Consider the following 25,559-nt stretch of genomic DNA (forward strand, 5'->3'; position numbering starts at 1 on the left):
TTAGAAGAAATACTAATTCTATAGGATAATAACATGTTGATAATGCACACTGATTTATAAATAATGACCTACTGCTAGAATTACTTACCAGCTGCTGCGTCCAGGGCGAAGCAGCTACTGCGGGACTTGACGACTGCTCCTGGTGATGGTCCATCAGGCCACTCCATCCTCTCCTCCATCGCTTTAGAAGCACTCCTCTTAAACTGCTCCAAAAAACTGTCTATTTGTGTTTCTATACTAGTCGGGGAGTTGGCCATCGTTTCCACCGAAACACCGAAAACAAACACAACACGCTAACTTGCCGTTTACGACATTTTTTGTTTAAAGCTTACTTTCTTTGTTTTTTAACACATTTCCATTGTTAAGGTTTATCAGTAGTATTTTGTATTGCATAATTAAGCTTCATTTTTTCCGAATTCGTTCATCGACCCGATTTGACGTACAAATAATATCAAAGAAGACCGCGGAACGTCCCCCGACTATGAACGAGACTACTGGATAGCGGAATAGAGATGGGCTCCGCGTCTATATCGATAAATCCATTACTTTAATGTTATTGTTGTAACATATTATTCAATATCGCATTTTTTGCTGTCAGATAAAACATAGTCACTTATTTATAAAATGTTAGTAATAATTAGTTTTATTATTTTTAGTTGCTTATGCAAGTGACAAGTAATTTCTTAATTACTGATCGTCGATTTCACCTCCTAATTCGATCTTTCTCTTCAGTCGTTTCTCTCGTAACTGAATATTGCGCATCTTTCATTCCTACTGACTGTGTTAGTTAGTCGTCGTCGAATGCTTGAATATAGTTCGACCATCTTGGGAGATTTCGGTTACTACTTCTTTCCACTTTCCTTGTCACAATTTATTCAGCACTCCAAACGGTCGTATTTTATCCGTAATATGTGTCCAAATAGTTCAAAGGACTGCATAAAGGCTTTTTTGAGTACGTGACTGCAAATGCATAAAAAATCTATAAATTACTACTTGTTACGTGACCGATATAAAGTACCTAGGTATAGTTTGTAAAGCCAAGATAGAATCACTTTACCTACAAAAAAAAATCTACAATTACCTATGTTATGCTTAAGTGCGTATTCGTATCACAATAATTTACGCGTCTTTTTTATAGGCACATGGTATATGGCGTTCAGTTTTGGCTGTTCTGAAATATTTTTTATTTTAAGCTATTTTAGCATGTTACTGCTAGGAACCGTTCAAACTTCTTTACGAACATAGTAGTGTAGTATTTTTACGCTGCTGCTTATATATTGCTTAATAGAATATTATCTTACCTGGCTTTAAATTTCACTTTTATGTACGCTTTGCTTTTTTTTGTAGTATTAAACTTTAATACTTCTTGTTTTAAGTCTTAATATTTCTTACCTATTCATTGATAGGTATATCGATATAATCTAAAATGATTGCCATCACTACAATGAAGTGATTTTACTACGGATACCGTTATTCTATATACGGCAACGAAAATAAAGCGACACCCACTGACATCTATCGATCGCTGCAAACAGCTGTTCGAGTCTGAGTTGCCAGCGTATTATTTCAACAAGCTCAATTTACAGTGAGTAAACGTTTCCAATTAATGGTTTTTATTCATACATTTTGTCTTTGAATATATTTATTATATTTAAAGAATTTTTTGTGCGTTGAAACAGATAACAAGTTGTTTTATTTTTGTGCGCATGCGTTACTAAATATATATGTGTGCGTGCAAGATGACGTTTACGTATAGTAGTGTGAGTGAGACCGCGGTGAGGGGGTCGCGGTCGCGCACGCTGCGTGCATTAGCTAGTGTTGCGCGAAGAGCGCGTGTAGTTCGTGATATTAGAGGTGACTGGAACTGTCACACACGAGACTACACCCGGCCACATAATGTCAAGTAAGCATGAACTCTATAACACCCGGCGTTTTTATGTAACTCCTCTTCTATTTAATTCGCGTACTATTGCCTTTTAATGTTACTAACAACTTAATACAATTAATGGTTTAATTTTGCGTACAAAGGTGCTTGAAGTATTTAATATTCGGGTAGATATAAATACTCTCATATATTTATTCGCCACTAGGAACTGGTAAAATATTTAAATTTGTCGTGTACATTAATTTTCCCTGTATGTTACTAATTAACTGAATTTACCCGATCATTTCATTTTAACTAAATAGAAAAGTATCGAGCTGGAAACTTCGCCTGAAATAATACTTATTCTGATATCGTACCTATTACTTAATTATTCCAGCAAAATTCTGTGTTTATGGTTGCTTTTAAGTTTTAATTTAGTGCACTCAGTTAACCCGTTTAAATTTTTTATCCCTTATTTAAATGTTTGTCACAATATAACGCGGAGTATACATTTTTGCCATAACCTACCTATTTGCAAATTAAAAAACTCGGCGTCAACCTTGAATTATTCTGGTTTAGCGTGGGTCTGATTATTTATCTTTATTGACCCCACAAACATCTACGTCACTTTAGTTACGTTAGCAGATATGAATACATGTATGAATTGTTCTTGTCCTACGTTTTATATCGTATCAAGAGTAAAAGATCGCAAACAGAATATCGTTATCTACTGTAAATACCTACATTCATAAACATTGAGCCTATCGCCTGAGCGATATCAACTGTTATGGAGACTGCGTTAATTCAATGAGTATTTTTATATGAAGTTCTCATCGTTCGTTTCATAATTAATAGACAGGAAACTGGTGAATTTGTGGTAGATAAGTAAATCTATTTATGTCCATTGTATTGTTATTACCTTTTACAACTTTTATCTATATTATAGTCGAGTATAGATCGATCTACCTTTATTATAGTATCGTAATGAGCAGATTAACAAAATTTTTAATTTGCTGAAATGTTGCTAGAGTCTTGTGGCTTGATATCCGATATTCATTACAGACCGCAAAGGTTCATCCGACCTGGTTGCGGCTGAACTGGCGCCGGCTATGTACCTACTAATCCGATACGTTGATTCTGTTGTCATGTGAAAATAACAATGAGATAGATTTATTCCTTCCTTGGACTTGATGCTAAATCACGTAAAACGTACTCGATGATAAGTATGAGATGACTACAGTAATGAGAGTTCTTATGTGGTCAAGGAAAGGCAAACCGGGAGATGACAGTGAGCAACTTTGGCTCCATTGTCTGAATTTGTGACTAACCATTTCAGTAAATACTGGTATTCTGTGCCAAACTATAAATATTTATGGCCCTAGTACGAAACCTAGATTATCCACAAATGACAAACCGGTAGGTTACAGCAACAGCTTTCTCTAAACAAGAAGTCGCAGCCCCGATTTTCACTTCACAGACTGAAAATTAAATATTGACTAAGTGAAATGCACCTCGACCATAACGCATAGCGTGTGCATCTTCATAAGCGCGAACTTAGAAAGTACGCCTTAGTGATACTGCTCACTGAGGCAAAGTTTTCTCTCCGGTTAAGATAGTCTCTCGTTTTTAAAAATCTACTGTGACAATATAAAAAGATGAACACGTCATCATTGCATTCCTTTATTCCGTTAAACGGTCGACTGCCCGCGTGGTTCCATCCCGCCGGACCGGCCGCACCTAAATAGAAACCGCAGGGACATTGCTCCCGAGCGCGTCTGATCCTGCATCTCAACTCTCGAGTGCCTTGCAGTTGGGGTGCGTTTTGGTAATAGAACATCTAACCGTATAAATACCATTTAAACTTAGGACTATTTTCGGCGTCACATTAAATCATCGAGTCGGTTGCCATACTGATATTCACAAAATAAATTGAAGCGATTTTACGATGTTGATAGACCATTAAAGTTGTAAAAACATGTAAGATTCCTGGACAACCAAGGTTTGGCCTCGAATGATTGACGGCATTTCCTGGATGAAAATGAAGCAAGATTTTTAATATTTTACGACATGCGTTAATAAAATTTTCTGAAAGCCGCTAGCATTAATGAGACGTATGGGGCGATTAAGAATTAAAAATGCTAAAGCTGAAGCTTAAGATTGGTTAAGATTTAGATTTAGACATATTATAATGACGGTTGGATATGAATAAAGTGATGCGTTGTGTCGTTATGTGCTGAAGAATGTCCTATAGGCGTCACGTCACTGCCTAGCGTCACCTAGTGTTGACAGACAAGACTTATCGTGTTTAATTGTAGGTATTAGGCGTCGACGGGCTCGACACCAAATATCTAACGCAACACAGTGGTTTTATTTTGAATTTTATTTGTGTCGCGCTATTTCGGAACAGAACGTGCGGCACTTGTCTGTAACATGGTGGTGTATGTGATGGCCCACGCAAGCTGGGCGCCCGCTAAAATATTCACGTGAATATTTTCGCGGAGTTGGGGACAGTTATTATTGTTACATGATCAAATTAATCTTATAAGATGTTACTATTTAAATTCCTAATTCTTATTAACACATCCGTCTCAAAACCATTTTCGGTTTTGCGATCTCTATTTTCTATTCAATCAGTAGGTACCTAGGTACCAATAATAATGGTGGTGCCAATATTTAACATTAAATTGTAATCAAACAAATGACTAGTCAATAAATGTTTTCTAATTAGGCTGAATGTCAACTCTAATATTACCACGTGTGCTATTGACAGGTAAAGAAATAATGCGCAAACGCATCCGCGACGCCATTAACAGTGGCACGTGCCAATAATATAAGTGACTACCTACTAAATGTAGAGTTGGTGTTTGCGTCTTTCTCGAGAGGAAGAAACTGCGCACTTCCTCATAGTATTTTACGATGACGATGATCCGACATGAACAGACAGAACGCTAAAATATAAATCTGCGCAATCCTCCATAACAACGTTTCTCCAGTTATTTTAGATATTTACGTCTTTGGCACCAAAGTCGACTACAGAAATGTGATTAGACTCGTGGAGCTTGTAAATTAAATATACATTCAAATGGCGGTTTATAAATATACATAAGAGAATAATGACATTTGTATTTTATTTACTATTCCTATTATATGAAGATGTTTAAAAAATCGTACTAGGAAAAATTCTGAGTTATTTGATAACACTACAACGAAACAGCACTCGCAGTTATAATAAGCTCACAATCAGATAGCGTAAAACAGTAGACTGGCGATATCATTATTACGTCAACTGCGTGTATGAAAAGAATACGAGGCTGTTCAAAGGAAATAATATTGGATGTGATACAAAAATTTTAGACTAACTGACGTTTATTACTGATAAAAGAGATCATAAATCAGACGGTTTGTGTTATTACGTAGTATATTTTGATAAGTTAGAGGTATTGTTTTGTCTTCAGATCGAGCATGGGTGACGTTAGCCACGAACGATTCGTACGGCCTGGGTGCCCTGGTGCTGGCGCACTCGCTGCGTCGCGTCGAATCCGCATACCCCAGCGTGGTGCTCATCACACCATCCGTCACTGAACCTATGAGGTATACTGTTGTTTTAAATTTGAATGTTAACAAATGTAGCATTATCCATCATCACTAAGGATTTTCTCAAAAATGGATTACTTGAGTTTAAGTTTTACGTGGATGTGCCATGGATGTGACCGATGAAGACAATCTGAATCTGTCTTTCGGATTGAGAAGAACTCTTAAACCTGAGATATTGATGCAAATTGACACAGTTACTAGACTGTGTTATTTGTTGGCTTCGGGCTCTTAATCGACTTGGATATCTTAATGAAAGACCCAGGGTATCACAAGCGAATAAATGTTCCATGAAGATTCCACAGACTTCTAATGAACATGTTATTCCTTTACAATTCTAAAGGCTAACCGGATGACACAATTAGCCACATTGCACAGTTAAATTAAATCCTGTTATTAATTAATATGACCGTAGATTACCAAAGTCAATTATTGTTAAATAAGAAGATTCATTGGAATTGAATAAACCTTGGAAGACGTTATTCAGTGTCATTCCACCACACGTTAATAGGAACATATTTTATACTCTCGTTCTTTACTGATTGTATGATTGCTGAACAATCATTATGTTGTTACTCTTCGCCTTCAGGATTGAACAAGTTATATTCACCAAGAATGTAATATGCGTTCATACATAATAATATACGCATTTCTAATTATTATTGTTGATGAAATGCTACAGTTTTGCACATACAAAGTAACGCTTTCGAAATAAATATATTGCAAAAATATTGAAGATAGACGCAGTTAGCGTTTTGTCTATCGTATCACAAATTGACAAGGAACTTGATTCTTTCTTAAATTAAAATATCTACATTTGGTATGTAAAGTGGAGTCATATATTCAACTACGTCTCTTACGGAACGTGTTTATAGTTACACAATTCTAGATCGGAATGAAATAAAAAACGACGTGTTCTAAAATTATAACAATGTTTTCTCATTTTCGTGTTTACTGTTCTCAGAGAACGCCTTCGCGCTGTGTTCGCCGAGGTGATTATAGTGGACGTGCTCGACTCGCGCGACGCCGCCCACCTCGCGCTGCTGCAGCGCCCGGAGCTCGGCATCACCTTCACAAAGATCCACTGCTGGAGCCTCACGCAATACGAAAAGTGTGTCTTCCTGGATGCCGACACCTTGGTGAGTTCTTGGCACCTGCATCAGACGTATCTGTCTTCTATCTAAAGTTTAATTAATTAGTGTCCTATAACGACGCCGGTAATGAATTAGTCTAAATTAGATAGAGCGACGCCTTAAGCTGGTCGCCGGTAGCAATTTAGCGAATGGTTTATCTAATGTCCTCGCGTCATCGTCTATTTCCATTTTAGCATCGAAGCTTATTCGAGATGATCTTGATTGGCAAAAACAAACATTTTCCAAGTAAACGTTTTTGTGATATCAAAGAACGCTTCGGACAGATAAACGTCGCTGCCGGTGATTGTTTTCAATCAGTTCTCGTGTAGTAACAGTCACGTTGCGGCAAATTAAAATATGTCCTATCATTTAAAACGTTCAACATTAAAGAATATTTTTAGCGGGTGGATACCATTTAAAAAGAATGCTAGATTGATGTTGTTACGCGCAGTGGACACTTAGCGAGTGCTCCGCCAAGTATACAAATATTTGCGGATCTTAAATCAACTTTAGCAAAAACCTTGCAGCAGATTTTGTATCAACGCGTTGTACATGATGTCTGATTTTTAATTTTCAATTAACGATCGTATGTGAAGCCCATTAAATCTATTTCGATCTGTAACTGTTTATGCGATAAGAAAGTCAATGTTACCGGATGTGATCGTTAGTGCAGTAACACTAGATGACGAGACGCATAACCGTGGCCCAAATATTTTGTACCCGACAATTTTGGATCAGCTCCAATTTCTACACTTTCATTCTTCGGCTTCTTTTGAAGGTACCTAGCATGTGTCGAGAAAGTAAAACTATCAGTACACGATGTTCGCATGCCGTTATCATTAATATCATCAAATTGCTTAATACGAACAGCAGAAAAATTCAATTTATGAATATTTAGGATCCATTAATAAACATAAAGATATCGTCTCGGTAGAATCCATTGACTCGCGGCGTTTTTATTTATCGCAGGTTATTGTGTCAACTGAAGCTTTTATACACGTTCTGATAAAGAATTCTGATAAACATACAAGTTATTTAATACTCATGAGCGGAACGTGACAAAACTGTGTACAGTGAGAGTATTGTGGTACTGTTGAGTTCATCAACATTATTTTATTTTCACGGTCAAGGATACCAATATATTCAGAACACCATCTGCTACGATGACAAGCATATTTTGTTGTTAGGTGGTCCAAAACTGTGACGAGTTGTTTGAGCGCGAGCAGCTGTCGGCGGCGCCTGATGTCGGCTGGCCCGACTGCTTCAACTCTGGTGTGTTCGTGTACACGCCCTCCGCAGAGACCTTCAGTCAGCTCATCACATTCGCACAGGAACGCGGCAGCTTCGACGGTAAGTTATCCTGTCTGGCACCTATAACTAAAATATGTATGAAACGACGTACCAGTGGCAAATATTTCGACTAAAATAAATGTTTACACAATCTGCCATGTAGAATTTCTTCTGACACATTGCAAAATGTGTTTTGCTTTTACATTACTTCGTCATAACACGTGGCGGTAATTTGTCAACATGGTGTGTGCGAGTGAAGGTTGATCTGTTCGTAACAGGTGGAGACCAAGGTCTGCTGAACTCGTTCTTCTCGGACTGGGCGCACGGTGACATCAACAAGCACTTGCCTTTCCTCTACAACGTTACTTCTGCTGCTTTCTACTCCTACCTGCCTGCTTTGAAACAGTAAGTCCTATCTGATATTCTAAATGAAAAATTGATCTAGCGATTAATTGCATAACATTCGAGTCGATTTCGACATTTTGTATCAATTAAAAAAGCAGCATCTCTATACAAGTTCTTTAGAATTGCAATAGGCCTTTCGATACCATGAACAAAAAACCTTCAGGTTCTCCTAGGGTCGAACCGTTACTTTATAGTATGCTCGTAAACGTTAACTGTTAAATGTAAGTACATACTGGTGTAATAACGATTACACATTTATGGCATTCAAAGTCAAGAGAACGGACACGTCATTGCGATCCGCACGAGTAGTTTGTGATGCATGGAAGAACGCTCCGATAATGACGTTCTGTATTATGTAGGCGGGTGCTGCGTTCGTTCACATAAATCGTAGCGTCAAAGGAAATACTATACCAATGAGAGATATTTATAGAATCGTCTTCCAGAAATAATTCTACTCATATCTGGTATAAAAATGTTTGCGTCGATTTTTACTAATTAATATTTTTCGGGTTTAAATTTCTAATCGCAAAACCAAGAAATTTACTTATGGTGACCGAAAGATATCAGAAACGTTTGTCTAGTTATGTCGATTTATCTTCAAAGATATCTTGGAATTATCGTCGTGTAATACTTTAATCACTTATTTATGTCTCGGATTCTAACAACATTATTATTATTTGCAGTTTTGGGCAGAACTTGAAGATTATCCACTTCATAGGCGCGGCTAAGCCATGGCTGCAACACTTCAACTTCGAGTCTCACACGGTAGATGCGCCGGAGCACATTCGTGGTCTCTTACAACTATGGTGGGACCTCTTCGCCTCTCAAGTACACTCTCAGCTCGACACTGGCATGGTAAGTCACTCAGCATTTTAATTAGAACATGTAATACAATTTCTCTACAGTCTACTGGACACCATTTCCTCAAATGTAAACTTGCAAAAGTTTCCTCTTTGGTGTTCGTGCGTCACTGCTATTTATGTACATAAATGTAAACTTAATGAAGCTCATCTTGTATTTAATATTGATAATTTTACATTATTTGTATACATTTTAAGTTATGTGTAGCGCAAAATACAACAATGAAACTGATATTCTCATATTAGATAACAGCAAAAACGTACCTACGATACAACCTCAAGAATTTAACGTAACATTTGTGATTGGTTATGATATCGATTTCAATATCGATTACATATTGTTGGAACACAACCCCTCTTTCTGCGGTTTGTGTTTGACCACAAATATCCCGCGATGCCTGGCTTAGTCCAGTAAAACGATCCATTCTCATTACTGCCTCTGATCTGAACACTACAACATGTTTTCCAAGCTCTCACGGAAGGAAAATAAAATTACAGAGGTGAGACTCACACATTTTGAACTCCAGCTTTCGTCCTCAACTGTATACAATATTGTTCCAGTGTCTTCGTAGGTGTATTTACTTTGTTTTATTATTATGGCACCGTGTTAGGACCATTATGCGTCCCTGAGTGACTAAACAGTAACTTACAATATAAATAACATTAGCTTGCACTCTCTAAGCTTGTGCACTGTACTGCTACTTTTTGCACCTTTTGTTTGAAGCGATTATTTTACCCGTGTGCATAATATTTCTCCAAAATACTAACATTTTAGTAACAATTCCTAAATCTTCTGTTTGTCTGTTGCTTCTTGCACGGTTTGGAAATTTTATTAGTTTTGGGACGGAGTACTTAGATGGTGTTGGTATTTTGGTGGAATACTCACCGCGGATACTGTGTAAACATACTGATGTAGACTCTTTTATACTATCTAATAGTTATTTCTCTTTCCTTTAATTTAATGCAGTAAATGCATCTCGTTTTATGGCTCTCCCACACCTGAAACTTTTATATCTGTATGTTTATTAAGTAAAGCATTTAATATCGTATTCTACTAATAGTCGCTTGAACAAAGTTTTTTGCACTATATTTTATATTACAATTGCTAGTGCGTGAAGCTTAGTTCAAGTGTTTGTGTGCATGCTTACTGAGCTGTTTCACTTCAACCGATAGGTTGAGGTGGAGGAACCCCCCGATGTGCCAGCGATACCTCCACATGATGTCAGCCATCAGTACCACTATCAACCGACTTTGGATCCTGAATCTGAATTCGCTTGGCATCATCCCGATGCACAAAAAGGAGAAGAGTCTCAAGAAACACAGATAGATATAACAAAGTTCCATGATCCATGGCAAATTTATAAAGGATATATTCCGGCTAATACGGAGCACGAAGCTAGCCCGCAGCCTGAATTAGGAAGAGTTGAAAATCAAGATGAAATTAGAAAATATGTATGGAACTATCAAGCTCAAGAGTATAACCAATATCACGACACGCAGCACTCTGAACATGAGTGGCACCACAGTCCCCCCGCGCACGAGCAACACTGGCACCAACACCACTCACACACCGCTCAACACTCACACGAACATCACTCACACACACACCACCATCATGATAGTTCTAGTCACACTCATCACCACGAATCTTATTATTTCCCCAACGATGAAAAGTTTCATGAACATACAGATCACAATTACAATAACCACAGCACACACGATAACGTGTCGGCACATCACGTTCAAGCAGACACTACTAAAAAGCGGAACAGACGACGACGCCGTTTGAATCGCATCGATGTTTGCGTTCACGAAGGAGGAATGATTAATGGAGATCTCTCCGGTAGTGAGAGCGATGACTATGAAGAGATAATGCCGAGGCATCCATATGACGGCTACTACCTGAGGCACCGCGTCACTATAGACGCGCGTGGAAGAAAAGTATGTTCTCATGAAGTACCACCTACGCCGTCCCCGTCCCCTCCGCCGGACTCGCCATCACTGATACACGATTTATCGCATTTTGCTGAAGACGAATATTTGTCAACAAATAACAATAGTGCCCAAGTAAGTTACATCCAGTACTTATCTCAAACGAAGACTGCAGGTAACTATCTTATAATATTATTAAAAACGTTTTTGATGCAAGAATGTTTGTTAAAGCAACCCGTTTGTAGACAAGCTATGCATGCTGTGAGTTCTTAATATAATGTGCACGTCTAAACTTACCTCAACATTAACCTGATTCCAACCGAGTAATTTATCCCGAACGTTCCCGCAATGCGATAATAATTTATTAAGTGAATATGACGTCTGTTACAGAGTGGCGTGGCCGGCAACCTGGCGCGAGTGCTGCCAGGCGGCGCCGGGCAGCGCGAAGCTCTGGACGAGCTGACACGTCGCCAGGGATGGGAAGCCGGTAATATTGACTACATGGGAGCCGACTCCTTCGACAATATTTGGGCGAAGATCTCGCAGACCCTAAGTAAGCCCCGCTCTTCACCTCCTAAACAGTCTCCTCCTAAGGAAATCGCTCCACCGCAGCCGGCACCTGAACAGACTCAAGTTCAGTCCGGTGAAGTGGCAAAGGAACCAGTCATCGAGCAAGTTGAAGTAGCAAAAGAAGCTGCACCAGCGGAAGCCGTAGCGCCACAGGAGCCTGCCGCCGCTCCCGCAGAAGCACCCGCGCCTGTAGAAGAGGCGGCTCCAGCAGACGTGCCAGTGACCGTGGAGGCGGTCGCGGCACCGGAGGCCCCGGCGCCAGTGCCTGAAGTTCCCGTGCCTGTAGAAGCTGTGGCGCCTGTAGAAGCCGCAGCACCTGCCGTAGTGTCTGAGCCTGTAGTCGCCGTTCCTCCAAGTGAAGTGCCCGTTACAGTGGAAGCCGTGGAAGCAGAGATTCCCGCGACCGTGGAGGCCGTCGCCGAAGTGACCTCCGCCGTTCCCGCAGAAGCGCCCGCTGCCACGGAGGAGATCAAAGCCGACCCCGTCAAAGTCGTCGAGCAGCCGGAACAAAAGACTGAAACCCCTGTAACGACAGAAGCGCCAGCCGCCGCAGTTCAGGAGCCAGCGGCCGAAGCACCGAAGGTGGTGGAGCCGAGCTCGGCCGCCGCGGCGCCGGCCGCCACGCCCGAAAAGCCGGCGGAGGCGAGCGCCACGGACAGTCCGCCGCTGGCGCACACGCCGTCCAAGGAAGAAGCCGCCGCGCCCGCCGCCAAATGTAAGTGTGACACCGACGGCGAGAGCGCCGCACACCGATAACAGCTTTGCACTCTCGATTCTCACCGAGTTCATTTTGCAGTTTTCAGACTTGTACTAATATGTCTAGTTTAGCTGCATCTGTTTTACGTGTATCGGACCGGCAGATGTATGTATTAGATTAGACGGCCGTCACGTACAACTCGATGTGTCCACATGTTTTCTTTTGTGCCGTTTTGTGATGTTTGGTTTTATGTTTATTTATCGACGTTTCAAAATTCGTTGTTATTTCACCCAGCTACCGAGGAGGCAGCGCAAGAGACGCGGCTTTGATAGATCAGGTAATATTTTTATTACACTTGGACTCGACGCAACTTCACATTTGCGCTGACTTTGGGTTAAGGTGGAGGAATTTTAACTCGATGTTTGTTCTGTAACGCTTGCCGATACTGTGAAGTCCACATATTGCAAAAAAACTACTATCATTTTTTGTATCTATTGCAATTCTTTGGGATTATAGATACATTTAGCTAATGGACATTCCTTACTGTTATTTACAATTTTTTCTTCTAAAATATTCAGTGGATGTTGGGTTGCGTCCAAGTGGATGCAGATAGTAGGGACCTATTGTTGAACACTCATGATGCTATTTCTGGAGAAACTTGATATTGAGATTCCTTTCAGTGTACTTAATAATTACAAGTAATAGCCGAGTGAGTTGTTTCTGTGCAAGTTGCATCTGTTTCGGTACGTTTGATGCAACCTCGCATGGCTGTGTGATGCACTCCTACAGACTGTTACAATTTCGATCATGTTTCTGGCGAAATTGGAGCACGTCTGTTTCGCTTCACATTTTTGTTTCACACATTGCAAGGAACATTATTCAAAGCTTCTCATAGCGGCACACCCTCACTGTAGTTATCACTCAATATATTACATGCATACTCAGATCAAATCAAACCATATACCGTACTTTTGACATAAATAATATTTAATTATACTCAATTAATGAATTATTACCCTTTCTGCCAGAAAACGATCCACCGATAAAATAATAATCCTTGTAATGGACATACGCTTCGATACTCCACTAAACTGACACGAACCTAACTTTCTGCTCGCATCGTTTCAAATTAACCAAGTAGCTTTGTTTTCCCTCGACTTTGTTCCAGGCCCTAACCGAGCTTGCTCTCTAATGTGACCGCCATACTAACGCCACGTCTAATCGCTCGAGAGTATAAAGGCGGGAATAAATTGGTTGTGTAGCCGAGGAGCGCCGCAAGCCCGCGGGGAAGCTGAAGCTGGTCCCGCCCGCGGCCGCCGACCCGCTCCCCACCCCCGACAGCGAGCTGGAGGACGCCGCCGCGCTCGCCCAGTCCATCATCGCCAGCGAGCTGCGCACCCCCACCGTCACGCCGCCCGAGCCCGCCGCCCCCGCCACCCCCGCCTCGCCGCCGCCCGCCGCCCCCGCCCCCGCGCCGCAGCACACGCTGGGCGTGGAGGAGCCCGAGGTGCCCACGCCGCCCGTGGGCGCCGTGTCGCTGGCGCAGATCGGCGTCAAGTCCTCCGCCAAGGGCAAGTCCACGACCGCCGAGCAGATCGAGTCGTCGGTGTCGGAGCCGGTGGCGGCGGCCGCGGAGGCGCCCAAGAAGAAGCTCGTGAAGAAGGTGGTGAAGAAGGACGCGGGCGCGGCGGGAGCCGACGCGCCGGTGCCGCCCCCGCGCAAGAAGGAAAAGAAACCCAAAGAGAAATGAGCGGCTTCATCACGCTCCCGATAGTTCCTCTGTGCCATAAGTGTAGCCTTTCTATTGTTAAATGTCTATTTAATTTTCGAGTAATTATGCTTTTTTGTATCACGTAATTTTTTCCAATAAAATGATGTTAGCGTTAATTTTATACTCTATACCACACGGCAAATGTATTGTTTAGTTAGATTTTTATACCTTAACTTTTCTAATTATGTAATTATTTTATTATTTATGTTTTAACAGTATACCTAATTGGTTTTTATTTTTGTGAAAATTGATCTACCAAAGGATGTACTACACATGTATTTATAATATTAAAACGAAGTTTTTATGAAATTTTTATATTAAAAGTCTATTTTGAATTATTAATATGTTTTTGAATTAGTCCTAGATACCTTTATTACATACAAATATCTTTGTTTTTATTACGGGTAAGTAAACAGTAGTGAGGTGACTAATTATAAAATGTATCAGATGTTAATGATGGTAGGCATCATTTAAGAGGTCGTAAAAGCCGCTTAAAATTGTTATCATCTGTTATCATCCAGAAACATGTAGGTACATTATCTAAATATCGTTAAACTGACGAATCGCACGATTTCGATAAATGATACGCATGCATTAGGCACACATCAATGTAATGTTTGGTCTGTTATTGTTATTAATAAATCACGCAAAAATAGCCGAGTCAAGTGCGAGTCAAATATAAAGATAAAGAAAGAATGCTGTTGTAATGTGCCTATTTCAGGGCCATCTTGATAAACTTAGTTTCATAATAATACTTACTAATATTTTTATTACAATCTAGTACTACATTCAAAATAATCACTGCGATAGACTACAGGCAACTTTACAGATTAATTACAATTTGCAGCCCTTATGACTGTTTACTGATACAGCGAAAATAATTTACAGGAAGGAGCGAAACATAGAGTAAGGGATATTTATCACGTCTAAGTAACTTTTGAGTTAGGTAGGTACTTTAGGTACACTCTGGTCTATATAATATCCATATTTATAAAGGTTTTAAAATAATCCGCTTGCTCAGTGTCAGTTATAGATACAAATAAAGATAGATTAAAATAAAGACCCGCATGGACTGCCTCAACTCATTCAGATTTGTTAAGCGGCCCCAGTAATAATATGATTTGGAACCATATAAATTATCACTCTTTTCTAGTAAAATATTTATTTAGACGTAGTAGTATTAAATCTAGTAGATTGTATTACAGTGATAATGTATCGGGTATAGTGTGGTACAATATCTTTATATATATAATTCTTCTGTAAGTGTGTAGGTCACTGAACTTCCCTTAAACGACTGGACCGATTTTGATGAAATTTTTTGGGTGTGTTCAAGGGGATCTGAGAATGGTTTAGATTCACAATTTTGTCCGCTGGACAATGTTTTTTTGACGTGTAGACAGGACAACGTCTGTCGGGTTCGCTAGTATCTATGTAAAATTTCAGCTGTAAAATTTTTAAGAGCGCCATCTAGAGGAGGACAAGAAAGGTAATCCATAAAGACGCGCCACGATGGCGTGCACGTTTCAGTTTCACTGGGCTACTAACGCGCTACGTAGTTTCAAGTTAGCGAATAGATGTCAGGACAATCGATTTAATGTATTATCGGGCTCACTGCGTGGAAGATCAGGCAGATTTACCCCCGGTTTCTGAGTACATTTAGCTGTAGTTTATCTATTCAATAGCGTTTTTTTGTATGAGTTTTAATGCTATTGAATAGATAAACTGCCGCCAAATGTACCTCAGAAACTGGGGGTTAGTGATGACCTGCGGTTACTTACTACATTTACGAATAAGTACGAGAGGTATGTATGGTAACTGCAATATGAATAGCAGAGCCTTAGTAATAAAAGGCAAGGTAAAGTCAAGCTTTTTCTTGAAGCCACAAGTGACCATAAAACGACAACTATCAAGTTCCTGAACTCTACTGATTGAAAATTATTTATGATGTAGTTACCACACACACTGCTTGGCTATCCTACTAAGGAGTAGACCAGAACAAGGACTGTGTTAAAATCAAGATGAACAAATAATGATGACTTACAAGTTACAAATAGGTACTAGAAGGGCTCGTGTCCCAGCATTACAAAAATAGTATATACGAAACTTATACTTAGCCTACTTGATAGCAATAATTTGTTTTCCCGTATTTTATCAGATAGTACAAGGAAATTACATAGATACTGAGCTTTACAAGTTATAATTATTATCGAGTACCTTTGCTTGAAGTCAGTAGCAGTTACACAGATGTGATTAGGGCTGTCAACGGTTAAACAATAGTTTCATAAGTTTTGTTGTTACAATCGTATTAAAGGGGCTTACATACATGCTTTATACAGCCCTGAAACTGTACCTATCTATCGTTATGTACGTTGCATGGACTTGCATGCATTACACAAAAACTACAGTAGAAATTAATGCAATCGAAGAAAGAAAGCTAACAAACGACTCAATTTGTAGCTGCGTCTGGAAAGAACAAAAATCTAAGATGTCATTTTCAATTCCGTTTACGTGTATGAAGAGTAAGTTAGTTCCACAGGACTCAAGCAAGTTCTTCGATATCCTCAGTTCATTGACCCCAGTTCTTGTTAGTAAAATCAGCAATATTGGTAGCCCTAACAATCCGTGATTCGTGAGAGGCGTACCACAAACTACACAGAGCGGTGCGTGCTCTATAATTTGGTACAAAATTGCAGAGAGAAACAAACAAGAGCCTTGTATAGACCGATCTCGTTAAAGTTATGTGCCTTAATTACGCCATGGTTTATCTGGTAATTTCATGTTGGTTTAGTAACTATGTTCGCGAATTAATTATCAGACTGTTACTAAGTGATGTGGAGTTTGTAGCTTGCTAGGTTGCTGATTGAATTAGAAGAGACTGATGCTAGAAACAATATTTTCTTCGAATAAATGAATAATTAGGTCACTCAGTTAGATTTCCATTAGGAAGAACTGGTCTATCTTTGGTCGATATCATAACCACTAGAATGGCTTTAAAAAAAATATTAAACGCAGCTTATTAAACTACCGTAAAATATTCCGGGAGTAATAAAACTTTTTCAGGAAGAAAGCTAGAATACTGATTAGTCTGATTACTGAGTTAATAAAATAAATCAGTTTGAAATGTGTAATAACACTCAGGAAGTGGTTTAATTACGTGTGACAAACAACTTGAAGGCTTTACGCGTATATCGATAGTGCAAGTGTCAATAGCAAGTGACTTTAACACCCCATCGATCGTAACTCGTTCGTGATTCGAGATCGCTCCTGTTTACACGCCTGTTAAACACAATGAGCTTCTCATTATAAGACCGAGACGACTCGCGGGTGGTCCCAGACATCGTTAGCACTTGGGTCTCACCATACTTACTTATAATTAGTAAGGTGTTACTGATAGAAGGTATTCGATTGGACGTAGAGTTAATTGAACGCGATACGAAATGTGTGGACAAGTTTTATAGACATGCAGGGCGACACGAGCGCGTAGATAGAACGGTTGTTTGTATTAAAATTCATTAGCTTCATACTGTTGTATTTATAATTCTCTATTATAGATATAAGCTAATGTTTCTATGGCTTATCTTGTTTTTTTAGCTTGCGTCGCAATGCATTTAAATGCTTACAATAAAACGGAGCTTCTTTCTAGCTCACCAGTTAGTGTACATACGAATAAGCTACGAATAGGCTTTAAAATAAAAAGTAGAAAATTATATTTAATAGACACGGTCTTTTATTATAGTGCTGTAGAGCTTAGGTTGCTACTTAGGTACAAAATAGTAAAACTTTAACTTTGCTACTTCCAATTAAAACACTTGGTTTTTCTATAAACCCGGGTATAATGTCAAAAAATATTAAAATCTTTATTATGACTCTAAACTTAAGAATACCTCATTTTAATAACCTTCTGTATAACTATTAAGACCCGCACTAAGCTATTGCTATAAAGATATAAGTAAATTATAATAATACTCAATTTAATCCGCGCTATTAATTTAAGAATAACTTTTGTAGGTGTTAAGTGTCGCCATCTAGTAAGCTATGAAGTAATTTATTAGAAGTTCCGTTCTTAGCCACGCGGTTCGGATCTCTACCGGCATAATCGTCACCCACCCGTACAAAAATATGCGTTTAGTTCACAAACGCACACTATGACAGCGCTACGCATGCCGACAAGCCGCTCGACGCAACACAAACAACCAGTTTGACAGGAACCGTGGCGCGTGGAGGTTGTGTCGCCTTGTTTCGTGAAGTAACATTGATATTATCAATGTTTATAAACAGATTTCGATAAGAAACTAAAACTACTACTTCTATTCATGTATAAAATTAAAGACTTTTGTAATTTTGAGCTATAATTCGTGAGTTTATTTAGTTTTTCTCTTGGATTTGTACGTTTTATTCGAGTGTGTAATCTTGTATCGGCGAGAACTCAGCATCGTTGATCTTGTTGGGACGGTGGATGAAAATGTGAAACAAATGTGTGTTGGTGAACTTTACACGCTGATGAACCTGGATTTCGTACTTTGAGACGTTTGTGGAGTAGAGAACCGGCACTATGAAGTGTTTGATGTTCGTTTTGTTATTGCCAGCGTGCCTAGCGCATCTGAATGTTTACCTGAGCAGCGCCGAAGTGTGGAGGTTATTAGGTGAGTTTATCAACATTTTACATTTATCGATACTTACTTATGTCCGATGTCGATGCATAAAAGTGCAGGTGTTATTATCTGTACTATGTTGATAATCTGCGGAGATAAGTCACAAACTCGTGGCAAAGACAGCTTGTATGTAATTCACGGAATAATGTTATTTATTGCCCTAATCAGTTTAAAATCATGTCTCACAAAACACTTGATAGTAATTTATGGCAACATTAATGATGAACAATATCAATAACACTGCTCTGTAAGATAAATGACTAATAATTACTTCAAAACATACCTTTAATATAAGCTACCAATTCTTCCAACTAAAAACTAAACGCGTCATGACATTGTTTATATTGTTGCCAGTTAATAGGTATTTCACTTTTTGGTATCAAATAAACAAGAAAAAAAAGTAGCAAAATAATATAACTACCTATTCGTTAACGAATGTTTATCTTTTGTTAATACAAACTTTCGCACAAATAGCAACTACACGCAATTTATTGAGTAATCTTTCTTCTGGAACCGCGTCATTAGAAATTCAACACACTCATTTTACACGGAGAAACAAGCTAGACATTAATTTGTTTACGCCTAGACACTACACTTTACCTTTTACCTCGGCATTCTTCCATTAATTAATTGCAATTAGCTAAATACCAGCTATAGGAAAATGGTTTCTAGCGGCTGACAATAAAGTCACTATTTGCTTATCCAAAGATTGCCGAAACGCGTAATCAATTTCATAGACAACACTCGCACCTCGTAAGCAATCACGAAAAATGATGTACAACTTACAGACTTTCGATGGGATAGATGGCTTTCTGTGGATTATCTAATTCTAGCATTAGTTTCCTATTTGAAAGGAGGGTAATGCATGTCAAATACGGATGTCTGATAATAATTTACTCAAATGAGTTGAGCAATTAGGCCATTCAATACATCTAAAAAGTAATCACACACAGGTTCACCCTATATAATATGATAGACTAGGTTTGCTTTGCTTAGGTTGCCTGCCCACCGTGGCAGCACAACCAAATAAGTAAGCAATTTGATATTTTTAAAAAATATGCCACTAATCTAGGTGGGATTTTAGGATTTAAAGACAGCTTAATTTAATCTTGTTTCGATGTTTGTCAATGTCGGTTAAGCATAAAACAATTTCACCATCGTGCGGGGACATTGTTATAGACGACAAGTAACTTAATCCACACGATTTTAATTAGACAAACGTCACAACTAATACCTGTGCGCTCGTCATCTAAAGCTTTGAGAGTAAGCTGAAGTGACAAGTATAAAAGGGCCCGTGCGCCTGCGCAGGTAATGGTCATACCGATGTGACGCTTCATACAATAACCGCGTTTTTTGTGCCGCCCCATTGTACTAACCTGCCTCGGCCATAGTGCCCAATCCATCTTTGTCAACGACCGAGCCATCTGCCTTTTGTTCTTGCTTAAAAATTAGAATTATAATAAACAGTATAAAAAGCAAACGGGACTTCTACTTAATAAATAGGTTGGTTGTGAACAGGTTAAAAAAAAATCTGTACAATTTGAGTGAGTTATTACTGTAGTAGCAGCCGACCTGACGGACATTAGGTTCATTGTTTAAACCCAATTACAACGCCATTACTTTTTCACCTAATCGAATGCCTAATCGACAAACCTTCTCTTATGTATTACTTCATTGGTTAAAATAATAGTCTGTTAAGTGATGTATAAGTTAATATCGTTTTCATAGATTTATGAGATTCGCGAGGGAAACGATGGAAAGTCAACATTTCCTTAACTTTAACTAGCTAGCATCTTCGTGTATTTCAAATAGGTATTAATTGATTTCCAAGATTATATAAGTACATAAAAATTAACATATCACGTATCTTTATGCTTTACCGGGTAAAAATTGAAACGTGCGAGTCCGATCGTTGTATCAGGCGGTTCGATCGCCTCAGCAGGCACAAGTAATTTATTTTAGACGACATTTATGGAGTTTCTATGGACCAAAGCCAATAAACTTGACGCCTAAAACGTGTAATCCGATACGCTGGGACAAATATTTTATTTCGTTGTGATTGGAAACTACACGATCGCGAAATAACATTTTATTTGGCTGCTCAGTTGTTTTATGGATATTGAAGCAACCTCTCCTACGCCCACGTTTGATGTACCGACGCTGAATATAAATTAATAAACATTTTTTTAATTTACATTTTAAGCGAAGTTTTTACACTTCTTTTTATGAAAATCAATAAGCTATGAAGAAGGTTAACGATGTATTAAAATAGTTGTTGTGATGATAAGGTGTACAATGCTACTAGTTAGCATCGTAGCCAGCGCTCAGGGCCCGAGCGAAGGCGGTATCAGACGACAGCATTGTTTATGGTCACCTGTTATCGTTCATCTGTATTCTGTGCGCACCAACTCCCAAGTATTGGAAATACAGCGTGAATGAGGATTTATTGTTCCTTGTCTAGTCACTATAGTAAATTATTTTGAAATATTTATCTTGATTGAAAAATATTTTCTTATTGAATACTATTCAGTTAACAGAATTACCTATTAATATTTGTGGTCTCAAGCGAGACTCGTATTAAACGCTTTGATCTAATGTATTGTACCAGTATTTGTTTCCAGTTAACGAAAGCTACATTGTTTCACGACCCTCTCGTCGTAGAACGTAGGCGCAAACCTATAATATTTCCTCGATGCTGGTGAGATAATTTCAAGTCGTTACTTATAATGCTCGTTCGAAAGTTTGGTTTTGATCCGAGCACAAAAGCAATTTTGCGGTGATATAGAGCAAAGCAAAATAAAATGAGAACAATTGAACTGATTACAGTAATTTTACATTCCGTAACCACATTATTTTTGTCAGATTGCATCACGTAACAAGTTTTAACGGTTCAATGAATTAGTTGCCCGAGAAGCGCTGTATTTTTAAGAAAATAATCTAGGTATGTCATATCAAGTTCCAGCATCCGTTGACGTAAAAATATCTCGTACCCACGGCTTGGGTTTCACGGCTAGTGCTGTGGTGGGCATGTAACAAAAAATATTAAGTAACTTGATACTTAAATGCAGTGTAAGATTCCACCTAGTCTTCGTAACCTCCTCACACGATTACAACTACAGAATTTGTTTTAGAGCACATGAAACGTTCAGTTTATAGTCTGGAATTGTCTGTTTGTTTTCGTTTTACGTTTCCTGCGCGTTATCTTATTAATATTGTATTATCAGTGCCACGCACATTTAACTCGTGTAAATCCCTGCGGGCCGTAGCTTATCCTTCGCATCCGGGCCGTCATCATTTTAGATAACATTTTCTTTCTCTATTCAGGTATGAACGCAACAATAGAATAAATAAAAACAGTCCGGAATTAAATAGACATTGTTATTTTAATAAATACTATTAATGCTGCATTGAGCGTGCGCCATTCGGATCTCGTCCCCTAAAACGTAGACGTCGTTTAGAGAATTAACAATGAAATATTTCAATAAACAGCCAGCGACGGCGCAATATAAATATGGGCCCGCGTCCTTCTCGAAACTATTCTTTATGTAAATACAGTTGACACGCGGGATGATGACGAGTGGGCCCTAAATAAATTTAATTTCATGGACGGTTGAGTAGCACTTTTTAATCTGTGGGGGTGTGATATATTCCCCGCAGGCAGGTGCGGCTTAGCCAAAACAGAATCCACTTTCGTGATATAAATTAAAACGGTTAATTAAAAATTATACTACGTGCATTTTAATAATAATAATAATATAAACTCTTTATTGTCCACTATAAAAATACATTAAATAAAAATAGAGAAACCTTAAATATAAATAAGATACTGATGAACAATCGGCGGCCTTATCGCACAAGGCAATCTCTTCCAGGCAACCATGGGATGGAGAGAGAAGTGTAGATGTAGAAAAAGGGTAGAATTGTGTACAAGTAACATAAACTAAATACATGAGTAACATAAATAAAGGCAGGTCATAATAACATACACTGATTATTACATAAATAGAGAATTTATAGAAATTGTATAAATAAAATAGACATAATATATAAATAAATACATATATATATATAAATATATATTTATATTCATACAGAGATAGCAAGAGGAGTTTAGACAGTCATTGGAAAAGAAAAAAGTTAGAAGGAGATATTCAAGGCAAGGTGTTTTGCAGTGATAGATAGTGCTCCTTAACCCGATTTTTGAAAATTGGCAAGCTTTGCACTTGCCTAATGGATAGCGGCAGCGCATTCCATAACCGCACAGCTTGCACAGTAAACGAGTGGTCTAAAAACTTACTGGAGTGCACAGGCATCTTAAGTCTCAAGTTTTCTGATGATCGTAAAAACCTTGAATGCGTGTCATGTAGAAAAACAAAACGTTGTTTGAGATAGAAGGGAGTCGAGGGATTAAACAAGATATTGTACAGAAGATAGAGAATGTGAGCATTCCGGCGTGAACGTATAGGTAACCACTTGAGCTTGTTTCGATACTCGGAGACATGGTCATATTTGCGTAATCCAAATATGAACCTGATAAAGAAGTTTTGAAGGCGCTCAAGCTTATTAAGTTGGTTCTCGGTTAAATCGGGATAGCTGACATCGGCATAATCAAGAATGGGGAAGAGAAGGGATTGTACAAGCGCAATTTTAGTGTTGATGGGGAGAAAATTGCGTAGCCTGCGCAAGGACCCCGCCGAAGAAAATGTTTTACGGCTGAGTTCCTGGAGTTGAGGACTCCAGGACAAAGTCTTATCAAACCATAGCCCCAGGTTTTTGATTTTGTCACCAAAAGGGATGGCAGTGCCATCAAAGATCACGTTGGGTACTAGTGACCAATCCACTCTCGAGATCATCCTGGGGCTACCGATGGTAATGGCTTGAGTTTTGTTAGGATTGACGTCAAGTCCATACATTCTACTCCATTCACAAATGCGAACCAGATCGCTATTAATTGTTTCCACAGCTTCCGTCAACCTGTCCGGGGGAGCACAATAATAAATTTGTAAGTCATCTGCATAGAGGTGGTAGGAAGAAGTTATGTTATTGGAAATTGTATTGATAAAAACAGCGAAAAGTAAAGGAGATAAAACGCCGCCCTGCGGTACGCCAGCGGATAATGCACTCCATTCAGAGACGTTGTTTTCAATGTTAATACGTTGCCGGCGCCCATACAGGTAACTACGAAACCAGTCAACCACCGATGGAGATATGTTAAGAGAACACAATATACCCAGTAGAACATCGAAATCTACACAATTAAAAGCATTGCTGAAGTCTAGCAATACTAGGGTCGTAAGCTGGCCATCTTCCATACCTGATCTGATGTCCTCCGTAATATGAACCAGGCTCGTAGTAGTACTATGACCAGGACGGAAACCCGATTGGAAAGGATTTAGGAGTAGGTTAGAGGAAAGATAGGTGCTAAGTTGAATTTGCATGCATTTTCCGCTATTATTTCTTGTTGTTAGGGGATGAAGCAAAAGATATATATATTTTTAACTTTAAACTTCATGTGGCGTTCAGTTCTACCGAATGAAATGTTTATATCCTACAAAAGTACATATTACAAAATCCATCAATCCTCAATCTTCACGTCAACAAATCCTGTAGATTTATTTTGAGTGCAGCGTTATTTGTGTGGAATAGAAGGTTAATTGAAAAGCAATTATGAAGCCCCTGGCATACCGTATAGCAGAAATAGAATTAGGTGTGTAGTGCATGTTGCACTCGCAACGGAGTCGCGGGCGACAAATGGATTACATACAGCCCATTCTGACTGCCTATGTACTATCGAACCAACTGATTCATGACCCATTTTGCCGATAATTCGCTTGACACCGTCAAAACAGTAAGAATTTCGTCTCTATCGTCAAAGTTGCACTTAGGACATTTTAAACATGAATACGACTGAGTTATGATGTATCTACGACTACATACAACTTTGACCTTTGTTATTACAGTGCGTAGATACGTTTTCGATAAATCACTCTTAATTTGAATGTAGAATGTAAATAGTCTAAACTCTTTTCACTACGAAAAAACATATTTGTGTCAAATATCAAATAACACGTCATTTAGAAATCTGTGAAACGATTAGGGTAACCATTATAGTCATTGCCCATCATACAGTGATTGCCAATGTTAAGGAATAATACGTTTATTTTAATTTCTAAAGTAACCAGTTCAAATTAATTGCGATATATGTCACTTTTAGAATATTGGTAACATTTTTAATTTATAGAACTCATGTCCAACGTTTGTGCGACAGGTGTGTAGTTCAAAAGAAAAAGTAAAAGTTTGTTGCAATATTTGTTAAGGATAACACATTTGAATTAACAGTATTCGCTAGTATTTCTGGTTTTTAAGTATTTTATATTGAATTAGTATAAAGTTATTGAAACAAAGGATTGATGTTCTTTTAGAAAGAATATTTAAGTTGCGTTTATAATAGAGTTTATGTCAATGTTTTACTAAATAAAGATACTATTGACCAAAATTGTGTATCAATTCCTTAACCGGGTAATAACTATGTTGGTTACCCTATATTATTTAATTTCCTATAATGGCTGAATAAACCATGCCCTGAGTGGGTATCGAACCCACTCCTGACGCGTCGCAGTCGTAACATCAACCCACTACGCCTCGGAGCCTGTTGAAAACGGTAGCAAAGCATTATTGTATTGGCGCACAAAGATTTGTCGCAATAATGACAGATAACAAGTTCATTACCAAGGAAACGAAGGTTCAAGCCAATTTCGACCTACGCGTATATAGACGCGTTTTAGAAAATGAGC

General features: G+C 38.7%; 3 protein-coding genes across 12 annotated transcripts in view; 2 read left to right on the forward strand and 1 right to left on the reverse strand.

Annotated features, from left to right (window-relative positions):
- The window catches only part of LOC142972305 (guanine nucleotide exchange factor DBS-like), a 76,421-nt gene extending 75,932 nt beyond the window's left edge, over positions 1 to 489 (reverse strand). For all 4 annotated transcript variants that reach the window (XR_012959449.1, XR_012959452.1, XM_076113298.1 and 1 more), the window contains exon 1: positions 89 to 489. Coding sequence is in view for 2 of the 4 variants with exons in the window: in XM_076113298.1 (XP_075969413.1) it covers positions 89 to 257 (169 nt within the window). In the remaining 2 variants the exon portion in view is untranslated. The remainder of the gene's footprint in view (positions 1 to 88) is intronic.
- Positions 490 to 1,758: 1,269 nt separating this feature from the next.
- LOC142972359 (uncharacterized) lies at positions 1,759 to 14,455 on the forward strand. Of its 7 annotated transcripts, none has more exons than XM_076113435.1 (11): positions 1,759 to 1,903; positions 5,320 to 5,455; positions 6,420 to 6,594; positions 7,776 to 7,938; positions 8,157 to 8,283; positions 8,967 to 9,138; positions 9,614 to 9,643; positions 10,317 to 11,210; positions 11,466 to 12,360; positions 12,637 to 12,679; positions 13,605 to 13,744. In XM_076113435.1, the coding sequence occupies exons 1-10, from the start codon at positions 1,897 to 1,899 to the stop codon at positions 12,669 to 12,671; spliced, it is 2,634 nt and encodes an 877-aa protein (XP_075969550.1). In that variant the 5' UTR covers positions 1,759 to 1,896; the 3' UTR covers positions 12,672 to 12,679; positions 13,605 to 13,744. The 7 variants fall into 7 exon arrangements, with proteins under 7 accessions (XP_075969550.1, XP_075969559.1, XP_075969532.1 ...); XM_076113444.1 differs by having other exon boundaries at positions 13,511 to 13,723; XM_076113417.1 differs by lacking the exon at positions 12,637 to 12,679 and having other exon boundaries at positions 13,605 to 14,455.
- Positions 14,456 to 18,267: 3,812 nt separating this feature from the next.
- Positions 18,268 to 25,559, forward strand: part of dnt (tyrosine-protein kinase Dnt) — a 36,292-nt gene continuing 29,000 nt past the window's right edge. The window contains exon 1 of the mRNA XM_076113481.1: positions 18,268 to 18,756. Coding sequence (XP_075969596.1) covers positions 18,666 to 18,756 — 91 coding nt within the window. The 5' untranslated portion in view covers positions 18,268 to 18,665. The remainder of the gene's footprint in view (positions 18,757 to 25,559) is intronic.

This window comes from Anticarsia gemmatalis, chromosome 1, assembly GCF_050436995.1.
Source record: "Anticarsia gemmatalis isolate Benzon Research Colony breed Stoneville strain chromosome 1, ilAntGemm2 primary, whole genome shotgun sequence".
NCBI lineage: Eukaryota > Metazoa > Arthropoda > Insecta > Lepidoptera > Erebidae > Anticarsia > Anticarsia gemmatalis.